General features: G+C 42.3%; 1 protein-coding gene across 1 annotated transcript; it reads right to left on the bottom strand.

Annotated features, from left to right (window-relative positions):
* Nucleotides 1-223: 223 nt before the first annotated feature.
* Nucleotides 224-13,121, bottom strand: rtca (RNA 3'-terminal phosphate cyclase; the record flags this gene model as incomplete). The annotated part of the gene is made up of 9 exons (XM_028572797.1): nucleotides 12,915-13,121; nucleotides 12,695-12,795; nucleotides 11,657-11,800; nucleotides 8,077-8,200; nucleotides 6,696-6,754; nucleotides 4,995-5,136; nucleotides 4,298-4,419; nucleotides 3,768-3,826; nucleotides 224-318 (listed from the first exon to the last, which is right to left on the bottom strand). Coding segments are annotated over exons 1-9 (891 nt in total), but the record flags the coding sequence as incomplete, so codon positions are not given.
* Nucleotides 13,122-13,389: the final 268 nt, after the last annotated feature.

Here is a 13,389-nt window from a genome sequence, read left to right on the forward strand (position 1 = left end):
GTGTGTGTGTGTGTGTGTGTGTGTGTGTGTGTGTGTGTGTGTGTATGTGTGTGTATATGTGTGTGTGTGTATATGTGTGTATGTGTGTGTGTGTGTGTGTGTGTGTGTGTGTGTGTGTGTGTGTGTGTGTGTGTGTGTGTGTGTGTGTGTGTGTGTGTGTGTGTGTGTGTGTGTGTGTGTGTGTGTGTGTGTGTGTGTGTGTGTGTGTGTGTGTGTGTCTCACCTGGTCCTGCAGGAACTCGTCCACACAGCCGTTGTGTCGGATGTTTCTCAGCAACATCTCAGCAGCTTCTGCACCGATTCTATCTGCATACACACCTGAGAGAGAGACAGGTGAGACAGACAGACAGGTGAGAGAGACAGGTGAGACAGCCAGACAGGTGAGACAGACAGACAGGTGAGACAGACAGACAGGTGAGACAGACAGACAGGTGAGACTGTCAGAGACATTAGCCAATCAGCAGAGACCTGTGTGTAACCTTGTGGTGATAACACGGCAGAACAGTGTTATACACACACTGGTTTCATTAAATAAAAAGAGTCAGCAACGACGAGACTAGGACACTCCCTCAGTCAGTCGTACCGACTAATCCATTATCTGATTTAATCCATTAGCTGATTTAATCCATTAGCTGATTTAATCCATTAGTTGATTTAATCCATTAGCTGATTTAATCCATTATCTGATTTAATCCATTAGCTGATTTAATCGATTAGTTGATTTAATCGATTAGTTGATTTAATTGATTGATTTAATCCATTAGTTGATTTAATCCATTAGTTGATTTGATCGATTAGCTGATTTAATCCATTAGCTGATTTAATCCATTAGCTGATTTAATCCATTAGCTGATTTAATCCATTAACTGATTTAATCCATTAGCTGATTTAATCCATTAGCTGATTTAATCCATTAGTTGATTTAATCCATTAGTTGATTTAATCCATTAGTTGATTTAATCCATTAGCTGATTTAATCCATTAGTTGATTTAATCCATTAGCTGATTTAATCCATTAGCTGATTTAATCCATTAGCTGATTTAATCCATTAGCTGATTTAATCCATTAGCTGATGTAATCCATTAGCTGATGTAATCCATTAGCTGATTTAATCCATTAGCTGATTTAATCCATTAGCTGATTTAATCCATTAGCTGATTTAATCCATTAGCTGATTTAATCCATTAGCTGATGTAATCCATTAGCTGATGTAATCCATTAGCTGATGTAATCCATTAGCTGATTTAATCCATTAGTTGATTTGATCGATTAGTTGATTTGATCGATTAGCTGATTTAATCCATTAGTTGATTTAATCCATTAGTTGATTTAATCCTTTAGCTGATTTAATCCATTAGCTGATTTAATCCATTAGCTGATTTAATCCATTAGCTGATTTAATCCATTAGCTGATTTAATCCATTAGCTGATTTAATCCATTAGTTGATTTAATGGACAGATGTGTAAATCTGAGTTCCTCCACTAAGAGTCGTGTTAAAGCACCTCTTTAGTTCTTGTGTTTACCAGAGATGTGCTCGTACGGTTCCTGGAAATAAGTCCTTCAGCATGAAAACAGCATCAGACATGACTAATGGAGTACAGAGATCTGAGCTGACTGAGACCAGAACCACCGATCAGTCCCCTGATCCACTAAAGGTTGGACACACCGGGCCAGTCAGATGATCCGTCTCCCCGAGCTGGTCCAAAAGGTTCCTCAGAACACACGGACGAGACGCAATACGTCTCCATAGCAACAGGCGGCGCTACTCTGTGTTCTTGCTCAAGAACTGACGACCGGCAGCTGATTGGACGAACGCGTCACATGGGTTTGTTTCTCCGGAAATTCAAAGCCAGACTCTAATGGCGGCCGTTCAGAATCTGATCTCATATCGGACTAAAATACTGGAAACATCTGGAGAGAGAAACAGGCTGTGTCTCTGTGTCTCTGTGTGTGTGTCTGTGTGTGTGTGTGTCTGTGTCTCTGTGTGTGTGTGTCTGTGTCTGTGTGTGTGTGTGTGTGTGTCTGTGTGTCTGTGTGTGTGTGTGTCTCTGTCTGTGTCTCTGTGTGTGTGTGTGTGTGTGTGTGTGTGTGTGTGTCTCTGTGTGTGTGTGTCTGTCTCTCTGTGTGTTTGTGTGTGTGTCTCAGTGTCTGTGTCTCTGTGTATGTGTCTCTGTGTATGTGTCTCTGTGTATGTGTCTCTGTGTATGTGTCTCTGTGTCTGTGTATGTGTCTCTGTGTGTGTGTGTGTGTCTGTGTGTGTGTGTGTGTGTGTGTGTGTGTGTGTGTGTCTGTCTCTGTGTGTCTGTGTGTGTGTGTCCCTGTGTCTCTGTGTGTGTGTGTGTGTTTGTGTGTGTGTGTGTGTGTGTGTGTGTGTGTGTGTCTCTGTGTGTCTCTCTGTGTGTGTGTGTGTGTGTCTCTGTGTGTGTGTCTGTGTCTGTGTGTGTGTGTGTGTGTGTGTGTGTGTGTGTGTGTGTGTGTGTGTGTGTGTGTCTCTGTGTGCCTCTGTGTGTGTGTGTGTGTGTGTGTGTCTCAGTGTGTGTGTGTGTCTGTGTCTCTGTGTGTCAAAGATAGTACAGAAGATGAAAAGAGGTCTCACTCTGTAGCTAAAACAGAAACCAGGTGAAAAGAGGATCTGCAGCAGTGAGAGAGAGCTGCAGCAGTACAACTAAAATATGGTGTGTTTTGATAATTAAGCCATGTAAACCTATTCTGGTACAACCTTAAAATACAGTTATGAACCTGAGAATGAGCAGAATATGGGCTCATTGCAGACGAGAGACCAGCGGCGAGTGCATGTAGAAACATCAAAAGTAAATGGACTGTTTTTATAAAGCTCTTCAACACATAGTACAGGAACCATTCACACACTGTGGCTCATCAGATACACACAGGGACACTTTGACATGGGACTGCAGGGCAAGGGATTGAACCACCAACCTTCCGATAGGCAACCGTTCTACCACTGAGCCACAGTCGCCCCTACGTACTAAAGACGTCTGAACTCAGCACGTCGCCAGTGTGACTTTCCCCCTGATACTGATAACTACAGTACAGTACGTTGTCATTGTTTAGATTCACATCATGTTACCTGTTGCATCCATTTGTTACCCAAAATGCCAATTCACTCAAAAAAAATACAAATAAATGTTTGGGTATATCTGCAAAGATACTTAATAAATAAAGAACTTACAGTAAATGTCGGATTTTTATCAGAAACTTCTTCATTGGCCAAGTAAGTGTAAACACAAGGGAATCTGAGTCTGGCTAGGTGTTGCTTTCAACACAGAAATAGACATAACGTTACAGCTAAAAACAAAGATGAACAAGGTAACGTTAAATATGAACGTTTGACTATATGTACAGATATAAGTTGTATATAATAAAGTGGATACATGCATACATATACGTACATAAAGTTACACAGATCTATCTAGCTTAATAAACAGTAAGGCAATTAGTGCCAATGATCCAGTAGATGGAGCCAATGTTCAATCAATGTCAGAGTTACAATGCATTCTTCTAACAGTGCAGGTCACATAAGCTGATCAGATACTACAATTTAGTTTATCCTAATATTTTTATACTGTCAGTCCTTTTAGAGCAACTTGTATAATGGATAAAGGGCCTGCAACATGTATTGAATGAATTGAAATAAATTTAAACCTATATTCTATAACAGTCTTACTGTATATTGATTAACTTCAATTCAGACCCCTGTAGACCAGACTCCATGTAAAAACAGACACATTTAAGGCTTACACTGACCTTTCTTCCCCAGAGCTGAACCTGCAAACACACAACCTGTTGACGACTCAGCGATGATTCTGAAACACAGAGAGGACCAATCAGAGAGCTGCAGCTGACCACACGCCCGCCGCATTCACAGCCAATGGGAAGCCACAAATATCTGGGTGCTGTGATATTATGAGAGCTAGGGGGAGAATACAACTCTCTCTTCGGCTGGAGAAGAGATGTCACATCTTTACATCTCAGAGAGTTCTAATTGGGTGAATCCTGACTGGCCAAATTGCACCAATAGCAGCGCAGCGTGTGTGTTGTTGCCGGGCCAGGAGACTCAGGCCTTCTTTAGTTAGTGCCGCAACGCATGTGTGCATTTCTTTACTCTTTGCTGTGTGTAAGCCAAACTTCATTCATTTCTCCATCAAGTCAAGCCCAGAAGAGGGCAGAAAACAACTTTTACATTATGTAAAAGGTGTGTATCTGAGCATGTTATTTCCCATCTTTCTCGTTGACCGTTAACGCAGCAGTGATGTCAGCAGGGGGGCGGGGCTTACATGATGCCGTTGCCGCTCCCGCAGGCATTTTCTTTCTCCTGCAGGTTAGAGATGTTGATGTACAGCTCTTTGATTTCCTTCCTGATGACTCGAACAGCAGCCGCCGACATGTCTTTAGCCAACTACACACACACACACACACACACACACACACACACACACACACACACACACACACACACACACACACACACTTAGTTTCTGACAACATTATGGGATGGATCCCTACAGAGATAGACCTTTTAGTTAAAGAGTAAGATCCTTTTAGTTTAACATCAAACAGCCCCGAAATCACCATCACCAAACTCCATGTAAATAATCAGGACTTTTATCATCGTAAAACACACTTCATTCAAAGTGGACAGAAACTAAATAAAACTACCAAAAGCCGTCTTGGTTCATCTTTCCACTGTTCCAACAATCACCACTCTGGTTTGGTTGAAATAAACCCTTAATTCACCCATTTACATGTGGAGATATGCTGGTTCTATACACCCTAAAAGTCCTGATTATTTACATGGAGTCTGGTGGAGATATGCTGGCTCTATACATGCTAAAAGTCCTGATTATTTACATGGAGTCTGGTGGAGTTTGGTGATGGTGATTTCGGGGCTGGTTCATGTTCATAGTTTTTCATTGAACATCAAATCTCAGTAAGTTTTCAGAAAGCTACGACATCACTTCCTGTCTGTGGTACCTTGTACGGCAGGACGCCGGCGACGAAGGCGCGGCCGTAGATTTTGGTGATGTTTCCTCTCTCCGTCATGACGACGGGCTGCAGCTCTTTGACCGGGTTCACCGTCACCATCACCTCCCCCCCGCCTTTAGGGTAGTAACCCCTGAAACACACACAGGAAACATTTTCAAAATAAAAGTCAAAATTTAGTTTTAAAAAGTCTAAATCTTTAGGAAAAAGTATAATATTTCAGGGTAGTAATCCCTGAAACACACACACGGAACAAAAGTCCCAAAAAAAAAAAATCTGAATAAAGTGCAATATTTTCAAAATAAAAAAGTCTAAATCTTCAGGAAACAATATCATATTATTGTTTCCTAAATTGTTTCCTCATATTATTGTTGGAAAAAAAAATTGAATAATTTTAGGAAAACAAGTCGAATATTTCTTATTTAAAAATCATTTTAGGAAAAAGTTAAATATTTTAGGGTCATAACGCTTGAAATACAGACAATATATGGAATATTAGGGGGGGGGGGTCTAATAAGTGAGTCGGGAGTATTTAACAAACAAAAAAAATTCTAAATTATTTTGGAAATTATTTTGTATTTTCAGAATAAAAGTCTGAATATTTCCAATATGTCCAATGAACAGACAACTGTCCCGTGTCTGACATGTGTAGTAGTACCATGTGTAGTAGTGTGGTAGTACCATGTGTAGTAGTGTGGTAGTACCATGTGTAGTAGTACATTCTGTAGTAGTGTGGTAGTACCATGTGTAGTAGTGTGGTAGTACCATGTGTAGTAGTGTGGTAGTACCATGTGTAGTAGTGTGGTAGTACCATGTGTAGTCGTGTGTTAGTACCATGTGTAGTAGTACCATGTGTAGTAGTGTGGTAGTACCATGTGTAGTAGTACATTCTGTAGTAGTGTGGTAGTACCATGTGTAGTAGTGTGGTAGTACCATGTGTAGTAGTGTGGTAGTACCATGTGTAGTAGTGTGATAGTACCATGTGTAGTAGTACCATGTGTAGTAGTGTGGTAGTACCATGTGTAGTAGTACCATGTGTAGTAGTGTGGTAGTACCATGTGTAGTAGTGTGGTAGTACCATGTGTAGTAGTGTGGTAGTACCATGTGTAGTAGTGTGTTAGTACCATGTGTAGTAGTACATTGTGTAGTGTGGTAGTACCATGTGTGTAGTGTGGTAGTACCATGTGTAGTAGTGTGGTAGTACCATGTGTAGTAGTGTGGTAGTACCATGTGTAGTAGTGTGGTAGTACCATGTGTAGTAGTGAGGTAGTACCATGTGTAGTAGTGTGGTAGTACCATGTGTAGTAGTGTGGTAGTACCATGTGTAGTAGTGTGGTAGTACCATGTGTAGTAGTGTGGTAGTACCATGTGTAGTAGTACATTGTGTAGTAGTGTGGTAGTACCATGTGTAGTAGTGTGGTAGTACCATGTGTAGTAGTGTGGTAGTACCATGTGTAGTAGTGTAGTAGTACCATGTGTAGTAGTGTAGTAGTACCATGTGTAGTAGTACCATGTGTAGTAGTGTGGTAGTACCATGTGTAGTAGTGTAGTAGTACCATGTGTAGTAGTGTGGTAGTACCATGTGTAGTAGTACCATGTGTAGTAGTACCATGTGTAGTAGTACAGGTACCAACAGACAGTCTCACACTGGTTACTACGGAGCAAACAGGAAACAGGAAACAGGAAACTGACCTCATTTTGACGTCACAATCAAAATGGACGCCGAACCTCTCCACGATTGGTTTAAACACCTGAAGAAGAAAACACCCAACAGGTCAAACTCCATCATTAGAACATTAACACAGACATTAAAGAGAATTATTATTATTATAATAATAATAATAATAATAATAATAATAATAATAATAATTATTATTATTATTATTATGATTATAATTCTCTTTAATGTCTTAATTTAAACGTTGACATATAAACATTTCATCTCTGTAGTCTGAGTGTGTGTGTGTGTGTGTGTGTTACCTTGATGGTGTAGTCTGTGTGTGTGTGTGTGTGTGTGTGTGTGTGTGTGTTACATTGATGGTGTAGTCTGAGTGTGTGTGTGTGTGTGTGTTACCTTGATGGTGTAGTCTGAGTGTGTGTGTGTGTGTTACATTGATGGTGTAGTCTGAGTGTGTGTGTGTGTGTGTGTGTGTGTGTGTGTTACCTTGATGATGTAGTCTGAGTGTGTGTGTTACCTTGATGGTGTAGTCTATCTGAGTGTGTGTGTGTGTTACCTTGATGGTGTAGTCTATCTGAGTGTGTGTGTGTGTTACCTTGATGGTGTAGTCTATCTGAGTGTGTGTGTGTTACCTTGATGGTGTAGTCTATCTGAGTGTGTGTGTGTGTTACCTTGATGGTGTAGTCTATCTGAGTGTGTGTGTGTTACCTTGATGGTGTAGTCTATCTGAGTGTGTGTGTGTGTTACCTTGATGGTGTAGTCTATCTGAGTGTGTGTGTGTTACCTTGATGGTGTGTATTAGTGTGTGTGTGTTACCTTGATGGTGTAGTCTATCTGAGTGTGTGTGTGTGTGTGTGTTACCTTGATGGTGTAGTCTATCTGTGTGTGTGTGTTACCTTGATGGTGTAGTCTATCTGAGTGTGTGTGTGTTACCTTGATGGTGTAGTCTATCTAGTGTGTGTGTGTGTTACCTTGATGGTGTAGTGTGTGTGTGTGTGTTACCTTGATGGTGTAGTCTATCTGAGTGTGTGTGTGTGTTACCTTGATGGTGTAGTCTATCTGAGTGTGTGTGTGTTACCTTGATGGTGTAGTCTATCTGGTGTGTGTGTGTGTGTGTTACCTTGATGGTGTAGTCTATCTGAGTGTGTGTGTGTGTGTGTGTTACCTTGATGGTGTAGTCTATCTGAGTGTGTGTGTGTTACCTTGATGGTGTAGTCTATCTGAGTGTGTGTGTGTGTGTTACCTTGATGGTGTAGTCTATCTGAGTGTGTGTGTGTGTTACCTTGATGGTGTAGTCTATCTGAGTGTGTGTGTGTGTTACCTTGATGGTGTAGTCTATCTGAGTGTGTGTGTGTTACCTTGATGGTGTAGTCTATCTGAGTGTGTGTGTGTTACCTTGATGGTGTAGTCTATCTGAGGAGCCATCTCTGCGTTGGTTCCTCCCTTCAGACAGAGCTGGGACGGACCGGCAGCGTACAGAGCACACGGTAGAGCTACCTGCAGCAGCAGACACACACTCCTGATATACACACACACACACACACACACACACACACACACACACACACACACACACACACACACACACACACACACACACACACACACACACACACACACACACACACACACACACACACACACACACACACACACACACACACTTTAGTGAAAGGGCCATCTGGGTATCATTGAAATAACAATAATAATAATAATAATAATAACTAGAGAATGTGTGAATGCTGTATGTTGAAAGGCTGACGCCACACTGCTGATTGCTGACTTGAATTGTGTTAGAAGGTAAAGTAGTGAGAATAGTTGAAAAACTGGGAATGGGTTTATAGTATGAATGTCTTAGAAAAGTTGAATAATACGCAGAATGTTTAGTTGAAAAAGTGGGAATGGGTTTATTAAGTATAAATATCATTGAAAAGTATAATATGAATAATGTCTTTATGTGGAATATCTTGTTTTTGAAAAAGGCTGAATGTCTTTTGAAGAGTTGAATAATGCCCAGAATATTTGAAAGATGTGGAATATAATGATTTAATATTTGTAGTTAATTTTAAGATGAAGCAGAATTTGAATGAAGAAGCAGCTAAAGGAGAATGAATGAGTCTGAAAAGCAGGAAATATGTCATATAGGGTAATGTCAATCAACTGAGACACACACACACACAGGATATGACCTGGTGTGGGAGACCTGGGTTTGATTCCCACTGCGATACATCAACCAATGTGTCCCTGAGCAAGGCCCTTAACCCCTAGTGGCTCCAGAGGTGTGTTACCTCTGATATACTGTATATAGCAATTGTGAGTTGCTCTTGATTAAAGCATCAGCTAAATTACATGTAATGTAACACTCACAGTAACTTACAAAAACACACACAGGACGATGGTAAGATAGGAAAAGGAGAAGGAAAGGAGAGGAGGAGAAGAGTAAAGGAGGAGAGGAAGTAAGGACGAGGAGAGGAGTAGTGGCACACCTTTGATAGTCCTGCTTCGAGCTCGGAAACCCTAACGTTGATCGCTTAATGTTTAACACACACACACACACACACACAGATATACACACACAACACAACCACACAGTGACTTCACAGCAACAGGTTAACATGTCAGGGATCAGATCACATGACCAACTGCAGTTAAAGTTGCCATGACGACTCCTATTTCAGAGAGTTCTTATAAAAGTATGAATGGAAATTAAAAGTTGTATAAAACTCAGTTAATGAAAGATTAACCATAAACCTAAGGAATAATTCACCATTAGTATAGGAGAGGAAGGAGGAGGAGACGAGTAGGAGAGGAAGAAAGGAGAGGACACACACACACACACACACACACACACACACACACACACACACACACACACACACACACACACACACACACACACACACACACACACACACACACACACACACACACACACACACACACACACACACACACACACACACACACACACACACACACACACACACACACACAGGATGACAGGATGACAGGAGAGGAGTAGACTAGGAACAGTAGCTTCACACCATTGGTCAACATGACAGGGACCAACTGCAGTTAAAGGTTGCTATGACGACTCTTGTCTCAGAGAGGCCTTCAAACAGAAAGGAGGCTCTGATGCACCTTTGATAGTCCTGCTCCTAGCTCAAAAACCCTAACTCCTATCTCTTAATGTTTGATACTGTGAGAGACATAACACCCTGCTGATCATCCTGTCCAAGAATGGTGTGTGTGGTGTCAGAAATGTGAGGACAGCAGCTGTCTGAAAAGGGCCCGTTTCTCTTCTCCTCCTGGCATTTCTGGGAGGATTTAGTACAGGAGGCAGTGCGGCAGTTGGTGGAGATGGCTTCACTTGGAAGCTCACTGTGCCTCGTGTGAAAGTCGTGTTGCCTCCCTAAGCACATCGTAAGAAAGAGCACAAGATTTCCTACATGTTGATGTAAATGAAATGCAGGAGGAGTTAAAACTGTGGATGGTAGCGCAAGGTAAAGAAAATTTAGCTTCTGCCTCTTTCCACTCTGTCAGTTGGGCCCTGCCCTCTGAGTCCGAACATCCCATCCCATACACACCAATGTAAAAATGGCAGAAAGACATTAGTTCTAGGCATTAAAGAAGACAGATTATTTTAAAAAGTACTAATGGGATTTGAAACTTGAATACCAACGCTGAATGTATGAAAGATGGGGATCGTTTTAAAGTTTGAATGGAATTTCTCGGTGAATGTATGAATGAGTAGCCAGCAGTTGAAAATGTATGAAAATGTGTCAACTTTGAACATTTTGTCCATCCGCTTTAATGGGGAAAAAATGTCCGCTAAACGTTGAAAATCTCGGAAATTATAAATGTTACGAATAATAAAAATAGTAGCACGCCATTCTGAATCAAGCCGAACGTTTTGATGTATGAATGAAGTTTCTATGTTGAAAAATGTGGAAGGAATTAATGAGCAAAAATCCAGCGGAATAAATAAATACATTTTATCGGTGTAGAATATATATATATATATATATATATATATATATATATATATATATATATATATATATATATATATATATATATATATATATATATAACCAATAAATGCTAACATTAAGTGTCCCAGCTCAGACTGTGTAACAGAGAGGGTCTCCTGTGAGTCTCTATAACAACCAATCACAGACATTACTACATCTTGGTAGAAGCATGCTGCGTGCTGATTGGGTCCCTGACGCTGATGAGATTTACTGCTTAGATAGGTTGTGAACAGCCTTTATACTAAGGGGGCAGTTTGTTGGGTGGTGCCCAGCCCTGACCCAGAGAGGAGAGAGAGAGACCAGACCCTGGACCTGGACCCAGAGAGGAGAGAGAGAGACCAGATCCTGGACCTGGACCCAGAGAGGAGAGAGAGAGACCAGACCCTGGACCTGGACCCAGAGAGGAGAGAGAGAGACCAGATCCTGGACCTGGACCCAGAGAGGAGAGAGAGAGACCAGATCCTGGACCTGGACCCAGAGAGGAGAGAGAGAGACCAGACCCTGGACCTGGACCCAGAGAGGAGAGAGAGAGACCAGATCCTGGACCTGGACCCAGAGAGGAGAGAGAGAGACCAGACCCTGGACCTGGACCGAGAGAGGAGAGAGAGAGAGCCCAGACCCTGGACCCAGAGAGGAGAGAGAGAGAGCCCAGACCCTGGACCTGGACCCAGAGAGGAGAGAGAGAGACCAGACCCTGGACCTGGACCCAGAGAGGAGAGAGAGAGAGCCCAGACCCTGGACCCAGAGAGGAGAGAGAGAGCCCAGACCCTGGACCTGGACCCAGAGAGAGAGAGAGAGAGACCAGACCCTGGACCTGGACCCAGAGAGGAGAGAGAGAGAGCCCAGACCCTGGACCTGGACCCAGAGAGGAGAGAGAGAGAGAGAGAGAGAGAGAGTCCAGACCCTGGACCTGGACCCAGAGAGGAGAGAGAGAGACCCACCCTGCTGTCTGGGGGTCGGCCGTGTGGTTCCCACCCTGGATCTTTCCTGGAGTCAGACTGATGTCGGTGGAGCCGATGGAGGCTCCCTGCAGACCTCCAGAACACAGATCTGAGACCAGCTGCAGGCCGCTCAGGTGCTGGGGTCTGAAAACACACACAGAGAGACACACACACACACACACACACACACACACACACACACACACACACACACTAACTATTAGAAATTCTCACCAAACTCCATTTAGTAATTAGACGTTTTTAGGGCTCCTTTGTTATTATTAACACTATTATTATTATTATTATTATTAGCACTGACCTTTGACTTTTTAAATGATTAACAGTAGTTGGTGGGGGCCAGTCTTGACTGAAAAACTGAACTCCATTCAGAAAAGTCACAACTTTGACCAGTTTTTTAACTTTAAGACAAATCAACATATTAGACAAATGTGAATAATATAACTTGGGGATGCTAATAGTCTTCTCATAAAATCGGCATCCATGAGATCCTCCTAACAAATCAATAAACGTGATTAATAACAGAATTGATCCTCAGCTGCAGGATGACGCCGCTGGCGTTGTTTTGTGAAAGAAAGCCTGCGACATAATCTGCAAACTTTTCGGTTACATTTCCAGAAATGTCCGAGCTGCTGCATCAAGAGGCTGGATGCCGAACTGTAAAGTAACTCCAGCTGATTGCATGAACATTATTTCATGTCTGAAAAGTTATGTACGTTTGCCAAAAAGTCAGAAACTGTAATTTTTGGGGTAGATTTTAAATGGAGTCTTATCGACGTCTTTTCCCAGTGAAGCTACACATTATTTGGCTTAAGTTAACCAAAACATAACCATGCAAATTATGATTTTAGTTAACCGATTAACTACAACAGATGTCAGGTTATTGTAAAATCAGATTAACATGAATATAAACAGAACAGGCGGTTTGTTTTTATTGTTATGTGCTCAGTAAGTTGGCCGATGACTCAACTTCAATGAATAGGCTAACGTTAGCGTGCTAACCGGGGGGAGCTAGCTCACCTGAGCCCCGGGGAGCTCCTACCGGCTCGGATCTTGGAGATCTTCACGGAGGTCCCGGTGATGCAGCTGAGCGCCGCGGAGACTCTCAGGATCTGTCCGCCCTAAGGAGAAGCGACACCGGGAAACAGGTCAGACATCGGTCCGCTCAGCGCCGCCGCTAGCCTGCTGTTAGCATGCTAGCAGCGCGGAACATTGAAAGTGCGAGTAACGCGTTACTCACTCCCTCCATCACGCTGCCGTCGATCTCCACCGGAGCCGAGTCCATCTTCACGGAACCGGGAACTCTTTTACCTTCAAAACACAACTTTAATCTGAGCAACGAGCTGCAGCCGCCGGATCTCCTCAGCGTCTCTTCGGGATTCTTCGGTTTCTTCTCCAACTTCTCTCTCGGTCATCTTCCGCGGAGCGAATGCGGCAACTTCCGGTGCCCTTTCAGAGTAAAATATAGTCGTGGCCGGTTAGCTCAGTCGGTAGAGCCGGGGCGCACATATGTAGAGGTTTAGTGTTCCTCGACGCAGAAGGTCCAGCAGGGTTCGAGTCCGACCTGTGATGGTTTTCCTGCATGTCTTCCCCTTTCATATCTCAGCTTTGCTCTCTAATGAAGGCAGAAATGCCCAAAAATGTAAAAAAAAAAAAAAAAAAAAAAAAAAAAATATATATATATATATATATATATATATATATGTAGTTTTCTT

This window comes from Perca flavescens, unplaced genomic scaffold, assembly GCF_004354835.1.
Source record: "Perca flavescens isolate YP-PL-M2 unplaced genomic scaffold, PFLA_1.0 EPR50_1.1_unplaced_scaf_80, whole genome shotgun sequence".
Classification (NCBI taxonomy): domain Eukaryota; kingdom Metazoa; phylum Chordata; class Actinopteri; order Perciformes; family Percidae; genus Perca; species Perca flavescens.